Source organism: Equus asinus, chromosome 13, assembly GCF_041296235.1.
Source record: "Equus asinus isolate D_3611 breed Donkey chromosome 13, EquAss-T2T_v2, whole genome shotgun sequence".
Taxonomy (NCBI): domain Eukaryota; kingdom Metazoa; phylum Chordata; class Mammalia; order Perissodactyla; family Equidae; genus Equus; species Equus asinus.
Window position 1 is genome coordinate 11,635,111 of NC_091802.1, and position 15,749 is coordinate 11,650,859.

Sequence of the window (15,749 nt, forward strand, 5' to 3'; positions counted from 1 at the left end):
AAGGATTATGGGATTTAAATGTCTGATTTAGCAAGCCTGAGCCTCCAGGTTGGCCATCTGCTCCAGGGGAAAGGGGCAGGATACCTGGGTTCCCAAGGGGAGAGAGGGTGGGTGTCATTGGATGAGGAGAAAGAGCAGAGGGAGGCCTGCCAGCTAGGGTCCCCGGCAAGTGGGGGTGGCTAAGGTGAGGGCTGGGATGTGGGGCTGGGGCCTTCCCAGCATCCCCTCATCCTGGGCCTCATGCCAGGCAGTTGAATGAATTGAAGCTTTAAACTCTGCCAGGAAAACCTCTCAAAGGGTTTCTTGGGGTAGGGAGGAGAGTGGAGGTTGGGGAGCTCAGCAACCCCCTGCCCGTCCTGTTCCTCAGTGCCACCGGCTCCCAGGGAGGGGGGCTGGGGCCAAGCTCTCCCCATCATCCACTGCTGCCTGAGCCAATGCTTAGAGAGATGGCCAGACAGTGGGGACATGACTTGTCCTGCCTCCTCCCTGGGGGTGGAGGGAAGGGTTCTAAGGGCCAGAGAGGCTTCTGGGGCCAGTGTCCTCTCAGCCTACCAGTCAAGCTTGAAGTGCCCATAGGAGTCCCTTGGCTTGCCCTGAGGATCCCAGATGGCTTGTGAAGACACCAGCCTCCCTGACCTCAAAACCACTTTTTTTCTCTTTCTTGCTGAGGAATGCCAAGCACTCTCCCCAGGAGACCTGGAACCACCTCTTTCAGAGACCTTTAACTTCACCTTCTCTCCCCACCCACCAGGCCACTGGCAAACCGGAGCTCTTGAAATTCATTCCTTCTCAGTTCTGTAGATGGGGTCACCTTGAAGCTCCCTTTCTGACCAGTGTCCAGCAGCCCTCTACTCTCACATTTCCCTAGACTGTGTCCCTAGCTCTGTTTTCCTTTCTGCTATACTTCAGAAAGCAGATCCATTCTGGCTCTGCTGATCCCTTCTCTGTGAGCTGATAGATCACTGGACTGAGAATTATGAGGCCTGGGTTTTCAAGCCAGCTCAGTTATGAGCTGTGTGATTTTAATGAGTCCCTAACCTCTCTGGTCCCACCTGCTTACTTCCTTCCCTCTAGTGTGTTCATTCACCTGTCCATCCAGTCAGCAGGTATACCCTGGTGCCTTACTCTGCTCAGCACTGTTCTATGCCCTGGGGTCCCATGGCAGACTTGGCTCCTGCCCTCAGGCTCAAAGAACTCAAGCCTTGCCCCACTGAGGTTTGGAATAATTCTAAAAACGTATCTTCCTGATTTCAGGAACATAAGGTCCCCAGATCTAAGACCCAGCAAAAGTTGTAATCTGAGGGAAATGTATAGCCATAAGTGCTTTCATTATTTTAAAGAAATATTATTGGGGCCGACCCTGTGGCCAAGTGGTTAAGTTCGTGTACTCTGCTTTGGCGGCTTGGCGGCCCAGGGTTTCACTGGTTCAGATCCTGGGCGTGGATATGGCACCACTCATCAGGTCATGCTGAGGCAGTGTCCCACAAGCCACAACTAGAAGGACCCACAACTAAAATATACAACTATGTACTGAGGGGATTTGGAGAGAAAAAGCAGAAAAGAAAAGAAATATTAAAAAGAAAACAAAGCAATCTAGCATGCATACTAAAAATTAAAGATATAAATTCTTGAAAGAGAAAGCAAACTTAGTTGAAAGGATAAATCCAAAAGCAGGAGCTTAAAAAAAAAAAGGTACATTTAAAAAAGAGAAAAGAAAAGCTCAAGCACTTGATTGAGGAAAAAAAGAGCAAGAACCAAATGGTCCAATGTTACTTAAACTATTCTGGGCCATTGGAAAAGAGTGAAATTTCCAATTTGTGTAAGATTATTGTAATTTTGTTAATCTTAAAAACCTGGTAAAAATACTAAAAAAACCTAGAAGCCAAGTTAATTTACATAGATGCAAAATCTCAAAATAGTATCCAAATACATTGATGAATCAAAAATGTGAACAGTAAAACCAAGTAGGGTTTATTCCAGATGGCTTCATAGCAGAGACTCTATCAACATAATTCATTACATTAACAAATTAAGGAAGGAAAATATGATCATATCAACAGATGCTGAAAGGAATTTGATTAAATTTCAGCAGACATTCCTTAAGAACAAAAATCTTAATTAAAACAGTAATGGAATACCAGTAAGTATCCTAATGGTTAAACACTAAGATAATTTCAATTAAAATAAAAAACTATACAGGGATGCTCACTAACTGGTTTTAGGACATTAAAGAGGATCAAAAAGAAGAAAGGGCCAGCCCAGTGACGGAGTAGTTAAGTTCATGCACTCTGCTTCAGCAGTCCAGGGTTCGTGGGTTCAGATCCCAGGCACAGACCTACACACCATTCAGCGAGCCATGCTGTGGCGGTGTCTCACATGCAAAATAGAGGAAGACTGGCATAGATGTTAGCTCAGCAACAATCTTCCTCAAGGAAAAAGAGAAAGATTGGCAACAGATGTTAGCTCAGGGCCAATCTTCCTTACCAAAAAAAAAAAAAAGAAGAAGAAGAAGAAGAAAACAAAGCACTGGCAAAAATAAAAATAAAAAAATTTCTTTACCTTTTAGATCCTGTAATTATATACCTAAAAACTCAAGAGACATAATAGAGATCTGATGGAATTAAGATAATTTAGTAAGGTAGAGGAATAGTAAATATTTTTATCTTCTAGCAAAAGCACTGAGAAAAAAAGAATGAAAAAATATTCCATTCAAAATAATAACAAAAACAATAAAATATTTAGGAATAAGTTTAATAAAAGTGGCACACAAAAAAATAAAAGGATGGGGGCCGGCCCAGTGGCGCAGCAGTTAAGTCCACATGTCCCGCTTCTCGGCGGCCCAGGGTTTGCCGGTTCAGATCCCGGATGCGGACATGGCACCCCTTGGCAAGCCATGCTGTGGTAGGCGTCCCAAGTATAAAGTAGAGGAAGATGGGCATGGATGTTAGCTCAGGGCCAGTCTTCCTCAGCAAAAAGAGGAGGATTGGCAGCAGTTAGCTCAGGGCTAACCTTCCTCAAAAAAATAAATAAATAAAAGGATGCTACAGAACTTATACGAAGAAACCTACCAAACCTTATTTAAGGACAGAAACCAAGCTCCAAACAAAAGGAAAGATAACGTTCTCAGATGGGGAAACTTAATAGCCTAAAAAAGGGTCAATTCTCCTGAAATAAAGACATAATGCAATTCCAATTTAAATCCCAACAGGTTTCTGATGGTTTTGGTTTTTGTAAGTTGGATAAATTTATATAAATTTATAAGTGAGAATAACTACCCAAGAATAGTCAATGTTTGTTTAAAAAAATGAACAGTGGGGGAACCTGCCTGCCCTGCTAGATATCAGAAAACATACTATAAAACTACTGGGGTCGGACTGAAACAGCTTGGTGTATGGAATGGTAAACAAGCCAGGCCAGCAAGTACTGAACCCAGAAGCAGAGCTCAGCATGAAGGAAAATGTATTATAAGGCCGAAGTTGGCATTTCAATTCAATAGGAATAAATCACGGATCTTTTAAAAATAAAATGAAGCTGACACAACTGGAAAAATAAAATAAAACTGGACTCCTAATTTACACCACACGCAAAAAGAAACAAAAACAAACCAGATGAAGTGTAATGAAATTAAAATCCTGGCCCCCCCAAAAAAATCTAGAAAATATAAGCATACTCTAGGGACTGGAAACCTAGAAACTACGAAAGAACAACTAAGTATGGCTGACTATCTGAAAACCCAACATTTTTTAACAGCAAAAGGAACCACAAACTCCAGAGGCAAGCAATCAATTGAGGGGAATTCTGCAGTGCAGAAAACAGTTTCTATCCACAACTGTCAAGGAGCTCTAACAAATTCATAAGGGAAGAATGACCCAACAGAAAAAACATTATGCAGCCATTTAAAAAGTGAATTAGAGCTCTACCAGGTGAAGTAGTGATACAAGAAATTGAATGAAAAAAGGGAGATGCACAAGTGTATAGTATGATCCAATTTTGGTGTAAGAATGACCAAAACCCAGTGATTCGTGTGTGTACTACACATTCATGATAAAATTGTCTATGTACGTAAGCATATGTATTAAAGCTATTTTTCAAGGCAAATACTAAGACCAACTCATTGCAAACAAAAATAAATAAACCTCGAGAAGAAAATAAAAATTAGCTATAAACCCATCCCCTCCCCCATATACCACAATAAACATTGTATAGACTCATCCGTCCTTTTTTTCTATGGTTCTGTGTGTATTTTGTTTTACACAAAATCAGGATCATAAGGTTCATATTGTTTTGAGATCTATGTTTCTTTATCAGCTTTTCTCATCTATCTGTTCTCTCTCCCCAAACTGCCCCATCCTTCAAGCGTCTATGAAAGCTCCCTTTGGAAGCCCCCAACAGAAAGTGGTTGACCACTCTGATTAGTCCTCACCAGCTTTTGCCCCTTCATTGAAGCACGTTTAGGTCTACCTGGTATGAGAGTTTCTCACCTCTCCCGTTAAAGTGGGGAGCTTCTTGGGGGCAGGAACTCTGCCTCTTTCATAAGTATCCTCATGGTGCCTAGAATGCACATTATAGGCACTTTATAAGTATCACTGTAGAAAGGAATATAGGCTTCCTGCCTCTCTTGTGAGTGATCTCAAGACAGTACAGGTGAAGGAACAGTCTAGGAGGTAGATGCTTGGGTGCTGGACAGAAGAGGTCAAAGCTAGGGAGCGGCCCCCAAGGCCTGGGTAACCCTGGTTCACCCAAATCCACCTCCACCCGCTTCCCAGGGCTCTTCCAAATGCTCAAAAAGGAATAACCTGCACGCAGGGCTCCATTTATGATATATATTTATATATATAATTGCTCTCATTTTATTGTACTTTATCCTCTTTTTACAGTAGATCTGACACAGGCATTAAATAACTGCAGAGAGAGACCACCGGGGTGAGGGGAGTGCAGGGACACAGGGGACCTGAAGGGAAGAGACTCAGATCCAGCAGAGAAAAAAGGGAAGGGTCCATCTGTGGGGGGTGGGGTGTGGAGGCTGCAGCATCAAAAAAGAGATGGGAGAGATGAAAGAGTGAGGAAGAGAAGGGACACCGGAGCAGAAAGAGTTAAAATGCCTCTATAACTCAAGAACCCAGGAGGTCACTCATGTAACATTCTATGGGCACTATGGGGTTGTTTAAAAAGGCAAAGGGATCTGAAGGAGCCAAGAAACTCAGAGGCTAGATTGAGGGGTATTTGCAACTTTCAGGCTGACATGCGGAGGAAAGAGGAGTTAGTGATTAGTTGATAACTTGCTAAGAGAAGCCAGAGAGAGGATGGTGGGGACAGATGTGGGCGCAGGGGAAGGAGGTGGAATAGTCCCATAGCCAGCTGAGGTTTCTAAGGTGGCCACTGGGGACCGAGCCAAAATGGCTGCCCCTCCCCCAGGGCTCCTGGGAAGTGGAATTTGAAGGATATTCTGGGAAAGCCAACAAAGGGAAGGGAGCCATCGGCAAAAACAAAGTGGATACTCAGTCTAGGTCAACTCCACTCCCCTGAGGAGTGCTTATTTGGGTGACAGGAGGGACCAGGAAGACAATTTTGAAGAACTGACACAGACTTCTCTTCCAGACCCTCATTCCCAGCTCACACAATCACCACAGAGTGAGAAGCTGAATGTGCCAAGAAATAGGGAAAAGGCCACAGAGCCACCTTGTCCTCAATTACGAACGAGCGAATAGGGATGGAAAGGAGGTGGGGACAGACCTGCCAGGGGAGCCAGGTAAGTCAAAAGCCACCAAGACAGCAACTGTAGACGAGGCTGCAGTTGGGAACAGAAGAGTGGATGCCACATTCGTCTCTGGAAGCTAAGGGGTGAAATGAGATGTGTGTAGGTGGGTGGGTGTGAAGGTGAGTGAGTGTGAGGGTGGGTGAGTATGAAGGTGGGTGAGTGTGAAGGTGAGTGAGTGTGAGGGTGGGTGAGTATGAAGGTGGGTGAGTGTGAAGGTGAGTGGATGAGAAGGTGGATGGGTGCGTGTGAGGGTGAGTGAGTGTGAAGGTGGGTGGGTAGGCTTTTTCCATAGCTCTCAGGGGATAGGAGGGCAGGAGAGGTGGGTAGCTGTGGAAACATCCCACTCACAGCCAAGCTGGAACCAGAACAGCTCTTAACTCCTCTGTGACCATCTTGGGACTCCATCTCCCTGTCTCTACTGAGCTAGGGTCGGGAGAAGATGGTGGAAAATACATGTAGGCAGAGAATCACAATGGACACCAGGCTGGGTTTAGAAGTAAAGGAAAGGATGTGAGGCTCAGACCAGTCATAGCTCTGTTATAAAAAATACCTTTGGGGTGGGTGAGGGAGGGATCAGGCAGGGTCAGGGACATTCCAGAAGCATCCATAGGTAAGAGGTGGGGGCAGGAGAAAGGGATCTCAGGTTTTGTTGATGCGAAGTTTGAAGGCCACTCGGCCGGCAAACTTGTCTCGCTCATCATCTGTGGCGATGTTGGCCGCGTTGATGCGGCATTCCACGTTCACCTCCACGTTAGGGGTCACATTCAGGAACTTCACGGCCACCAGGGGCTGCGTGTAGTTCACCTGGGCCAGAGGAGGAGAGCAAGGGTCCAGGCCCATGGCAACTCGGCCTCCTCCCCAAGGACCCCGCTCCCCTCGAGGAGCCATCACCCCCGGCCTCCCACAGGACTTACATGGAACTTTTTGCCGTAGTAGGGGAAGTACATGAGGTCGATGTTGCCATTGGCAGGGAACATGACAAAGCTGCCGAGATTCTCAGCATCTTCATCTCGCTGTGGAGGTGCAGGAGGGTAGGGAGGAGGGCATGTTAGGGATGGCAGGAACCCAAAAGCTCACCAGACTTCCTTTGTTCTTCTTTCGCCCCAAATTATTCTGTCTCAAATCTGTTTCCCTTGAGCTGTGAGTCTGTGTGTGTGTTTGCCTATGTGCAGGAGGGGTGTCCTGCCTCTTTCATCAGACTGGGAAGTCCTGAAGGGTGCTAATGGTCCCGAAGCCTCCTGCTCCACTCCCACCCCAAGTTCTTACCCCATCCTCAGGAATCGGTTTCTGGAGCAGAGCCAAGAGAGAACAGATAAATGAGTAAGAGCTCAGTAGGAAGGAAGGAGGGGGATGATTGAAGAGGGGCAGGAAGTTTCTAGAGGGGACAGAGGTGGAGGGAGCAGGGTTCCAAGGACAACTTAGTGGTGGCAGACGGTGCTAACAATCAACAGCTACCAGAGACCTAAGAAGAACTGAGAGGTAAGTGAGATATGGGAGGGAGAGCAAAGACATGGTTATCAGGGAATAGAGGAGAAGGTAGGGTTAGAGAGAGAAGCCAGGAGGGCAGGGCTGGGGTGGAGTCAGGGAAGGGGGTGTCTATCCACCTAAGAGCAGGCTTCTGCATCCTAGAGAGAAGCAAGAGGAGTGGGAGCCCCTTGGAGCCAGAGCCACGTTAGAGTCCACTCTTACCCCCTGGTCCCTATAGTGACGGGGCCTCTGGGAGCAAAGAAGATTGGGAGAGATGAGTGAATAACACGGAAACCATGATGGACAAACAGGTGGGCAAGGAGAAAGGCCCAACAAACTCACCTTCCCCACACAGGTGACATTCATGCTCTGGTTTGCTCCTGCATAGAAGTTGATGACCTGGAGTGAAGAGAGTGATGAGAGTTAAAAAAAGAAGTGGTCAAAGACACAAGTATCCAGCCTTCCACCCATAGATCTCAACTTCCAATGGCCCCATCTCTCTTGTTCTTTCAGCTACTCAAACATCCAAAAATCTCTCTAATGCCCATTAGCCCCAGTAAAAGGAAGCAACTGTCAGCAGATGGTGGCCTGAGCTCCCTCCTCCCTGCTCCCTGGGGACCAAGGACATGGATACCCGGTTCATCTTGATGAAGACACAGGGCTGCCCAGTGCTGTAACCGTAGTGGGTGGGATCCCCAATGCCGGAGCAGTCACCCAGCTGGGTCCGGTTGAATTGGCAGGCACGTTTCGGATAGTTGAGGACTCCGTTATCTGGTTGTTCGTAATAGCGCCCAGGGCGGCAGACATCATTCTTTTGGGCTTGGATGGAGTCGTTGTAAGCTAAGGAGGTGGGGGAGAGAGAGTCACGGGCCTGATGTTCTGCTTCCAAGGGTTCCAATCCCCTGCTCAAGGTCCTGGACAGCCACATCGACAGCCCCACACTCACGCTCCAAGAACTTGTTGAGCTTCTGAACATGCTGGTCCCAGCTTTCAGTGTCACTGACGTTGACAATGACATCCAGGTTCTCAGTCTTGGGGCGAATCATCAAGCCTATAACCAACAAGGGCGGGAGTCAGGGTTATGTATAAGATGGGGGATCACACACAGAAGGAAGAAGATGGACACAGGGAACACCACAGTGAGGGATGGTGTGAAGATCTAAGATCCTCTTTATGGCAGGAAAGCTCCTGTGAACATGTGCCACCTCCCCAGATCACGTAGCTCTCAGCTGCACGAGATGGGAAGGAAAGCAGACTTCAAGAAGAACTTCCCAGCACACGGTGCCTGGATGATCAGAGAAGCACACCTCTGAAAAAAGCTCTGAGTTCTCAGCCTGTAGGTTCCTTTTGGAGGCTTGCGGGCACAAGAGCAGTCAGAGTGGCCGGGAGAGGAGCCTCATCACTCACCTGGTGTGGCCAGTCGGTCCTGGTACTTGGGGGTATGGTCAGAGACAGTCTGCAGCATTACCCACATGGTGAGAGTGAACATGGCCGTGAGGAAGCCATAGAAGACGAGGTAGAAGAGGAGGATAAAGGCTAGGGAGGAGGAAACAGGGTCAGCAGGCTCCCAGTCTCCCACGATGATGTCACCTATCCCCACTCACCCCTCTCCCACTCAGAGGTTCTGCACCGGGACAGGTCACAGAGCCTCGGGGACATCTTAGAGCCTTCTCCTGGGAGCAAAAAGAGACAGGCAGTTGTGTCTGGCTTCCAGCCATCACTCCCAGCCCCCTCCCGGTCCTGGGGCACAGTGAAGCCCGACCTCGTGGAGGCCTCAAGAGACCTAAACTCCTGTTGCTGGGACAACCCTAAGTATAGGCCGCAGTCATTTTGCCTCAGATTACATTTCCAACTTCTCAACCATTCATGGCCCTGAAAAGGCACAACATCTGTTACCGCTGTACTGGAACTCACGCTTAAAGCTGTCCAGCACCACGACTTTTTAACCTGGCACTGGCCACCATTCACAACCAAACTCTCTTCCCATTCCTCAGAGCTTGGATCCTCATGCTCAAATAGCAAAACCTTCTCTCTCCTGGCGACCCCACAGAAGCCAAACCTTGAATGCAGCTCCTGCCTACCTACAAAATCTCTCAGAGACAGCTGTCCAGAACCTTCAACAGTCACCCCACCCCCAACTTACACACAGCACCCAGGGCATGAGGTGAGGAATAAAGGACTCTCCCACAGCCTTCCGGGAAGACAGCAGGTCCTTGGTGGATGTGACACACCACTTCATCACTCCTCAGCCTGCTCTGAGTGTGTGCTGTTCCACCACCCAGGACCCCTAGTCCTTCCATCTCACAGGGCACTTCCCCCATGAAGCCTCTTCAGATTCCCCCGAGCAATCACAGACCCCTCCAATCCCAGGGGCTGGACTTGGAGTTCCCTGAGGGCAAGGACTGCCCTGGACACACCTCAAGGTCCCCAGATGGGTTAGTTGATGGGGACAGTGTTCATTCAGTGTGGATAAGTTGTAAATTGTGTCACACAGTCCCTTGTGCTTCGACTTCCCAGCCTGACAATCCCTTTTGGAAGAATTCCACCCCTCACCTGCACCCATGCCCAGCACCAGACCCTCGACCAGACACAACTCCTTCTACACCCCATGAATCCTGCCACAGCGTGGGTGGGGAAGATCCCAAGCCACCCCAACCCCACAGACACACTGGGCCAAATGATGTACACATCTCACCGCTAGTGATCACTCCTCCCTCTGCCTGCGACATCTGAGCCGAACATCTAGCCTCGGAAAAAACTCACAGTGTCACCCCTCCCCAACAGTGCCCCCCGCCCCCAAAGCAGCCACAGAAGGCTCCAAACGTTGGGCAGCGGGATACAGACAACTTCCGCTGTGAAGAACCCCCCTCTCCAACACACACCCCAACCTCTCCAAGACCCGCCCCCTCATGAATGTTCCCAGGGTCGGGGGGGGGGGGCGAGCTAAAAATAGATGGGCTCGACTAGCTAGTGAGGGCTGGAAGAAGGGAAGGGGCGCTCTTCTGGAGAAGGGGGGCAACCGTGTGCAGCGGACCTGTCCCGACAGGGAGCGCGAGCGCCGCGGCGCGGACACGCGCGCAGAGCCCGCGACCCCCCGCGCGAGGGGGCTCCGCAGGGGGCGGGAAAATGGCAGTGACCTACTTTCTCCGCCTCCGCAGCGGCCAGCCAGGGAGATTAGACCGGCGATTCGGCCCCCTCCCAGCCCAGAGCCCGGCAGGGGGGCCGGACGCCGGGGACCGAGAAGAGAGCTGAGGCTGAGCTGGTGGGACCTCGTCTCCCCGGGGCATCGCCCAGCGGACCCCCCAGCCCCTCGCGCGGCCGGCCCCGCGTACCCCAGCTGGTCCCAGTGCGGCCCATGAACTGGTGCGTCCTCGGGTTCCACACGAACTCCTTCCACTCCTCAACCACCTGCCCACAGCTCTTCTTCTCTTTCTGGATGACCATCTTGACGACGGGGGGCGAGTCCCGCGCGGGGCTGGGGGCTGCGGCGAAGCTGGGGTGCGGCGCGCTGAAGCCCCCCCCCCCACGCACTGGAATGCGAAGGGAGCAAAGGCAGCAGGGGCGAAGGAGAACCCCCCCTTAGATATGCAGCTGCTGCAAATTCCGGGGAGCACAGCCACGCGCTGCGCGGTGCTGGCAGCGCGGCGTAGGGTGCACTGATCCTAGGCCCCCCCGACTGCGAGGAAAAGGGAGGCTGTCAGAGCAGGAGAGGAGAAAAGAGGAAGGGGTGCGAATGCAGCTTCACCCCCCCCAAACCTCCTAAAAGCAAAAAAAAAAAAAAAAAAGGATGCAAAAATAGACGGCTGCAAAACCCAAGCGAAACGCAGAAAAATTAGGGTGCAATGAAGCAGGGAGGGGTGGGGGAGGGGGTCGCCCCGAAATCCGAGATGCAAAGAGGCTGTGGAGAGGGGTCGGGTGACCGTTTAAGGCCCTTCCGCCAAGCCAGAGACCGCCCCACCAGTGGTGGCTCAGCCGCGGGAGTGGGGCGGGGACGCGCAGTTGGGGGACAGCCAGGGACGGGGGTCCCCGAGGCGGAGGCTCCGCTTCTCAGCAGTGCGGGTTCGGCGGTCGCGGTGCGCAGTCTTTATACTCAGCGGCTCTGGGGGTACCCGCCCCCTTCCCACCCCCAGAAACCCCGCCTCCTCGCCGCTGGCCCGGGCGACCTCATACATATGCAAATATGGAGACGGGGATTGGCCCCGCCCCCCACCGCCTCTTCTGAACTAGGAGGTCTCTCCCCTACCGCGACCCCGGGTGCTGGACTGGATCAGGATGGGTGGAGGGAATAGAGGGCGTGTCAGGGCTGAAGAAGGGGAAGGATAAGCCCAGAAAGACACTGAGACGGAGAGGGAAGCAGATAAATGCTGAGATGGGGGCTCCAGGCAGGGAGTTAAAAAGAGACTAAGATCCAGGAGACAGACAGGGCAGAATGTGAGAGGAATAGAAAAAGAGCTTGGGACCAAGAAAAACAGATCAAAGAGACCAGCCAGGGTGGAAGCTAGAACAGGCCACATAGAGATGGATAAAGGCCACCACAGTCGGGAAATTCCACTTGTGGGAGCTGCTACCAGTCCCCCCAGCACCTTCTTTAGTCCCACAGCCCCTTCTCCCATCACCTGGTTTTCTCCAAGCCTAGGGACTTCCTGGTCTTCCCACCACATCCCTCAGTGAAGCCATCCCACACCACATTCCCAACCCCCAGCATTGCACTGAGACCTCAGCCCTGGAGCCAGGTCAGCTTGGGTGCTCTGTGCCCTCCCACCCCCATGTCTGAACTCCCTTCCTCATCTGCCCATTTGGGTCGACAACCATTTATTGAGCACCTACCAGAGACTTTGTGCAGCTCTAGCCCTGGAGAGGTAAAGTCGCAGTTCTCAAGAGACCCACAGTCTAGGAGGGGGTACCAGAGCCTCTAAAGATCTCATATGAAGAATCATCTATCTCATTTCATCTGCCTCCAAATCTCATCACTTTTCCTCGGAGAGGTTTTTCTTCTCCTTTTAACTCTCACGGTAAGTCTTTGGCTCTAGTCCTCAACAACTTCCATGTTGACTCTCACCCTCCCCCTCAAACTCCCTCCCTCCAGTCCAGGGCCAGCTTCATTGACTTGGGATATGCTCAGTTGAACAAGGCCGGTGCTCAGAATGGCCTTGTGCTGGGTTTGGCTTTCTACTGTCACCATCTTAAAATTCTTAATAATTTTGTCTTTGAACCTGTGCTTTGAAGTGAAGTCCAATGGGACAATGGAGCATGCATGTGAGTAGAGAAGATGCACACAATAGGCTATTGGTGATGCTCCAAGCACAGAACTCCAGTGGACCCACCATGCGTGGGAGCTCAGTGAGACTCAAAGTGAGTACAAGGTAAGTGTGTTATGTCTACACCTGAATAAGTGAGGGTGCTGACAGCTGAGAGGCCACACTTGCTATTTGAAGCAGAACTTGCTTTGAACATAGACATGAGGCAATGGCCTTCTAGGAAACAAGATGATCGAGGCATCCTGCCATATCCTTTCTTAGTCATGTTACTTCCCCGATTCAGTCACCCACTTCTGCTAGCAATGATGACATAGAAGGAAATGGAAAGCTGAGGCAACCCATAATTCTCTTCCTTTCAGACCTTCTGTACTCATCAGTAAGCTGAAGGTAGAAAAATGTTAATTTTTCTTTATTTAGAACAATACTAAATAGCAAATAAGAAATACCATGACAAGTTAAGAGAAGAACCGTGGAAGATAGGAACACATTTAGTATTGTAGTACCTCGAATAGCACTCCTTTCCCTGCTTTTTGAACAAAGGATCCTACAATTTCATTTTGCACTGAGTCCTGCAAGTTATGCAGGTGGCTCTGCTTCACTCCCTTCTGCAGCAGACTCTGGATGAATTTTCTCAAAGTACAGTTTTAATTAGGCCACTCCTCAGCTCAAAGGGCTTCAATGGCTCCCCGTCACCTTACAGGATGGAGTCCTGATTCTTCAGTCCAACCTTCAGTGTACTCCACAACCTAGACCCAGCCTGGATCCCCAACCTCCTTTCCCACTAGGCCCTGACTAGTCTTCCCCTGGAGCTGAGCCGGCCACTCCCGGGACAGGCCGTGCTTACTCCTGACTTCACACCTCTGTCCATTTCATTTCCTCATCCTGGAAGACTGCCCACCCCTCAGAGTCCAGCCCCAACTCCTATTCATTCATTCAATGTGTTATCTAATGAGTATTTACTTAGAGCCAGGTGCTATTCTGGTCCCTGTGCTCCTGGGACTCCCTTTCTAATCAAAAATAAAAACCAGCAAACAAATAAAATAATGTATTATTATGCAGAAAAAAATAGAACAGGGTGATGTGCCAGAGAGTGTCTGGATGGTCAGGGATGGCCTTCCTGAGGAGACGACTTTTCATGTGAGACCTAAGTACCCCAAAGGAGCCATGGGAGATGTAGGAGAAGAGCTTTCTAGGAGGGAAGTGCAAGTGTGGAGGCTGGGCTTCAATGAGGGAAGGCAAATTGATACAGCAAGAGACCTGAGAGGCAGGAAGGGGCCAAATCCTACAGGTCCTTGAAGGCCGAAGGGAGTAGTTTGGATTTTAATCCAAGTATCGTGGAAGCAATTCTAGGATTTTAAGCAGGAGAGTGACATGATTAAATTTAATGAAAATCACCATGGCTGCTGTGTGGAGAGTGGACCACGGGAAGCAAGGAGAGCAGGAGGAGGGCTTTGCAGCAGTCCAGGTAAATGGATGGCTTGGCCCAGAGTAGCAGGTTTGCAGATGGAGACTAGAGGACGGGTTCAGGATCTATTTTGGAAGTCAAGTGACATGAACAATGAATATGATAGAAAGAGAAGAATCAAGGCTAATGCCTAGGTTTTTGTCTTGAGCAACTAGGCTGAAAACTCTTGTGTGTATTTATCTTTTCAACCAGACTATAAGGATTTTGAGAGCAGGCCCTTGTCTTAGACTTTCTGTATATCCTCCATATCCAAGCAATCCACAGAGCTATTGAAGACAATGCCTGTTGCTGATTTGGGCTTAAAGATGCAATGGCTCCTCCTGCAAGAAATCTCAGGAAGCAACTTGCCCTTTCGTTGATCAGGCAAGGAGGATCAAAATGGGCCAGACTTGATCTGGAGAGATGAGGCCTGGACCCTGCCCTCAATACACACAGCTTGGCAAATACAGGCCTGGGGATGGCCTCCGGACCGCTGGCTCAGTCTCTGCCCTATACCCCAGCTCACTTGGGATCTTCTGTGCATTTGGGGATTCTGGGGTAAGGCTGAGATACCTGTTGCTCCCATCCATGCCTTCTTCTCCTGTAGGTGAGGATCAGTATGAGGAAGGCTGGGGAAGAGGGAGCACACTACTAAATGCAGCACTGGGGTTCACGCAGAAATAAGCTAAGGAAGGGGGCAAAGAGACATTACAAACCTCCAACCTCCTCCTGGAACCCAGCCCTCCCTCCAGCATCTCCAGGGAGGAGGAAGGGAATAGGAGTCCCCCACACTCCCTCTCCCATATCCAGAGCCTGTCATAAGGTCTGTGCCCCTTGATACCCCTCCGCACCAAATCCTAGGGACCCAGCCGTCTGGGTTCCAGACAAGATAGGTCTTGGCAGAGACAGGAACAAGGAAAGAAGAGAGCTCCAAAACACACATATGGGGGTAGGGGAAATGGGAGGTTATCATTTAGTGGGCACAGAGTTTCAGTTTTGCAAGATGAAGAGTTCTGGAGATGGATGGTGGTGACGGTTGCACAGCACTGTGAAACTTAATGCCACTGAACTATGCACTTAAAAATGGTTAAGATGCTAAATTTTATGTTATATGTATTTTATCACAATTAAAAAAAAAAAAAGAGGGGCCGGCCCAGTGGCACAGCCATTAAGTTGGCACATATCACTTCGGCGGCCCAGGGGTTCACCTGTTCAGAGCCCAGGTGCAGACCTATGCACCCCTTGGCAAGCCATGCTGTGGCAGGTGCCCCACATATAAAGTAGAAGAAGATGGGCATGGATATTAGCTCAGGGCCAGTCTTCCTCAGCAAAAAGAGAAGGTTGGTGGCAGATGTTAGCTCAGGGCTAATCTTCCTCAAAAGAAAGAAAGAAAGAAACATAGTTGTTCCTCTGCTGATGAGATCAAGCCCCAACTCCTCAGCAGGACATACAAGGCTTCTTGCCATTTGGCCCAAGGAACCTCCCATCTGCGCTCATTCTTTGTCAGTTTGCCCCTGGTTTGGCCACATCACACATCCTTCCTCATCTTTTACACCCGTCAGGCTCAGACTTACACTTCAAAAACTATGCACAAGGTTAATGATATCAACGAAAGCTCAATATATCTCTCATATATGGAGCACTTTCTATATGCCAAGCACTGTGCTAGGTATTTGACCTACAATGATGTCATCAAATCCTCACAGCAAGCCCATGAGTAGGGAAACTTCCCCATTTTGTAGATGGGGAAACAAATCCATTTGTTCAAGCTCACATATCCAATAACTCACCTCTTTGATGATCCTTGGTAGAGCTTGGAACC

The 15,749-nt window shown here is 49.6% G+C and overlaps 1 protein-coding gene across 4 annotated transcripts; it reads right to left on the bottom strand.

The window, feature by feature from the left end:
• Positions 1-4,809: 4,809 nt before the first annotated feature.
• Positions 4,810-11,326, bottom strand: ATP1B2 (ATPase Na+/K+ transporting subunit beta 2). 4 transcript variants are annotated; one of them, XM_070482406.1, is made up of 9 exons: positions 10,558-11,286; positions 8,633-8,761; positions 8,172-8,276; positions 7,860-8,065; positions 7,568-7,624; positions 7,448-7,474; positions 7,025-7,045; positions 6,673-6,771; positions 4,810-6,562 (listed from the first exon to the last, which is right to left on the bottom strand). In XM_070482406.1, exons 1-9 carry the CDS (start codon positions 10,667-10,669, stop codon positions 6,398-6,400), a joined length of 921 nt encoding a protein of 306 aa, XP_070338507.1. In that variant the 5' UTR covers positions 10,670-11,286; the 3' UTR covers positions 4,810-6,397. The 4 variants fall into 4 exon arrangements, with proteins under 4 accessions (XP_070338507.1, XP_070338508.1, XP_014717041.1 ...); XM_070482407.1 differs by lacking the exon at positions 10,558-11,286 and adding an exon at positions 9,921-10,039; XM_014861555.3 differs by lacking the exons at positions 7,025-7,045; positions 7,448-7,474 and having other exon boundaries at positions 10,558-11,326.
• Positions 11,327-15,749: the final 4,423 nt, after the last annotated feature.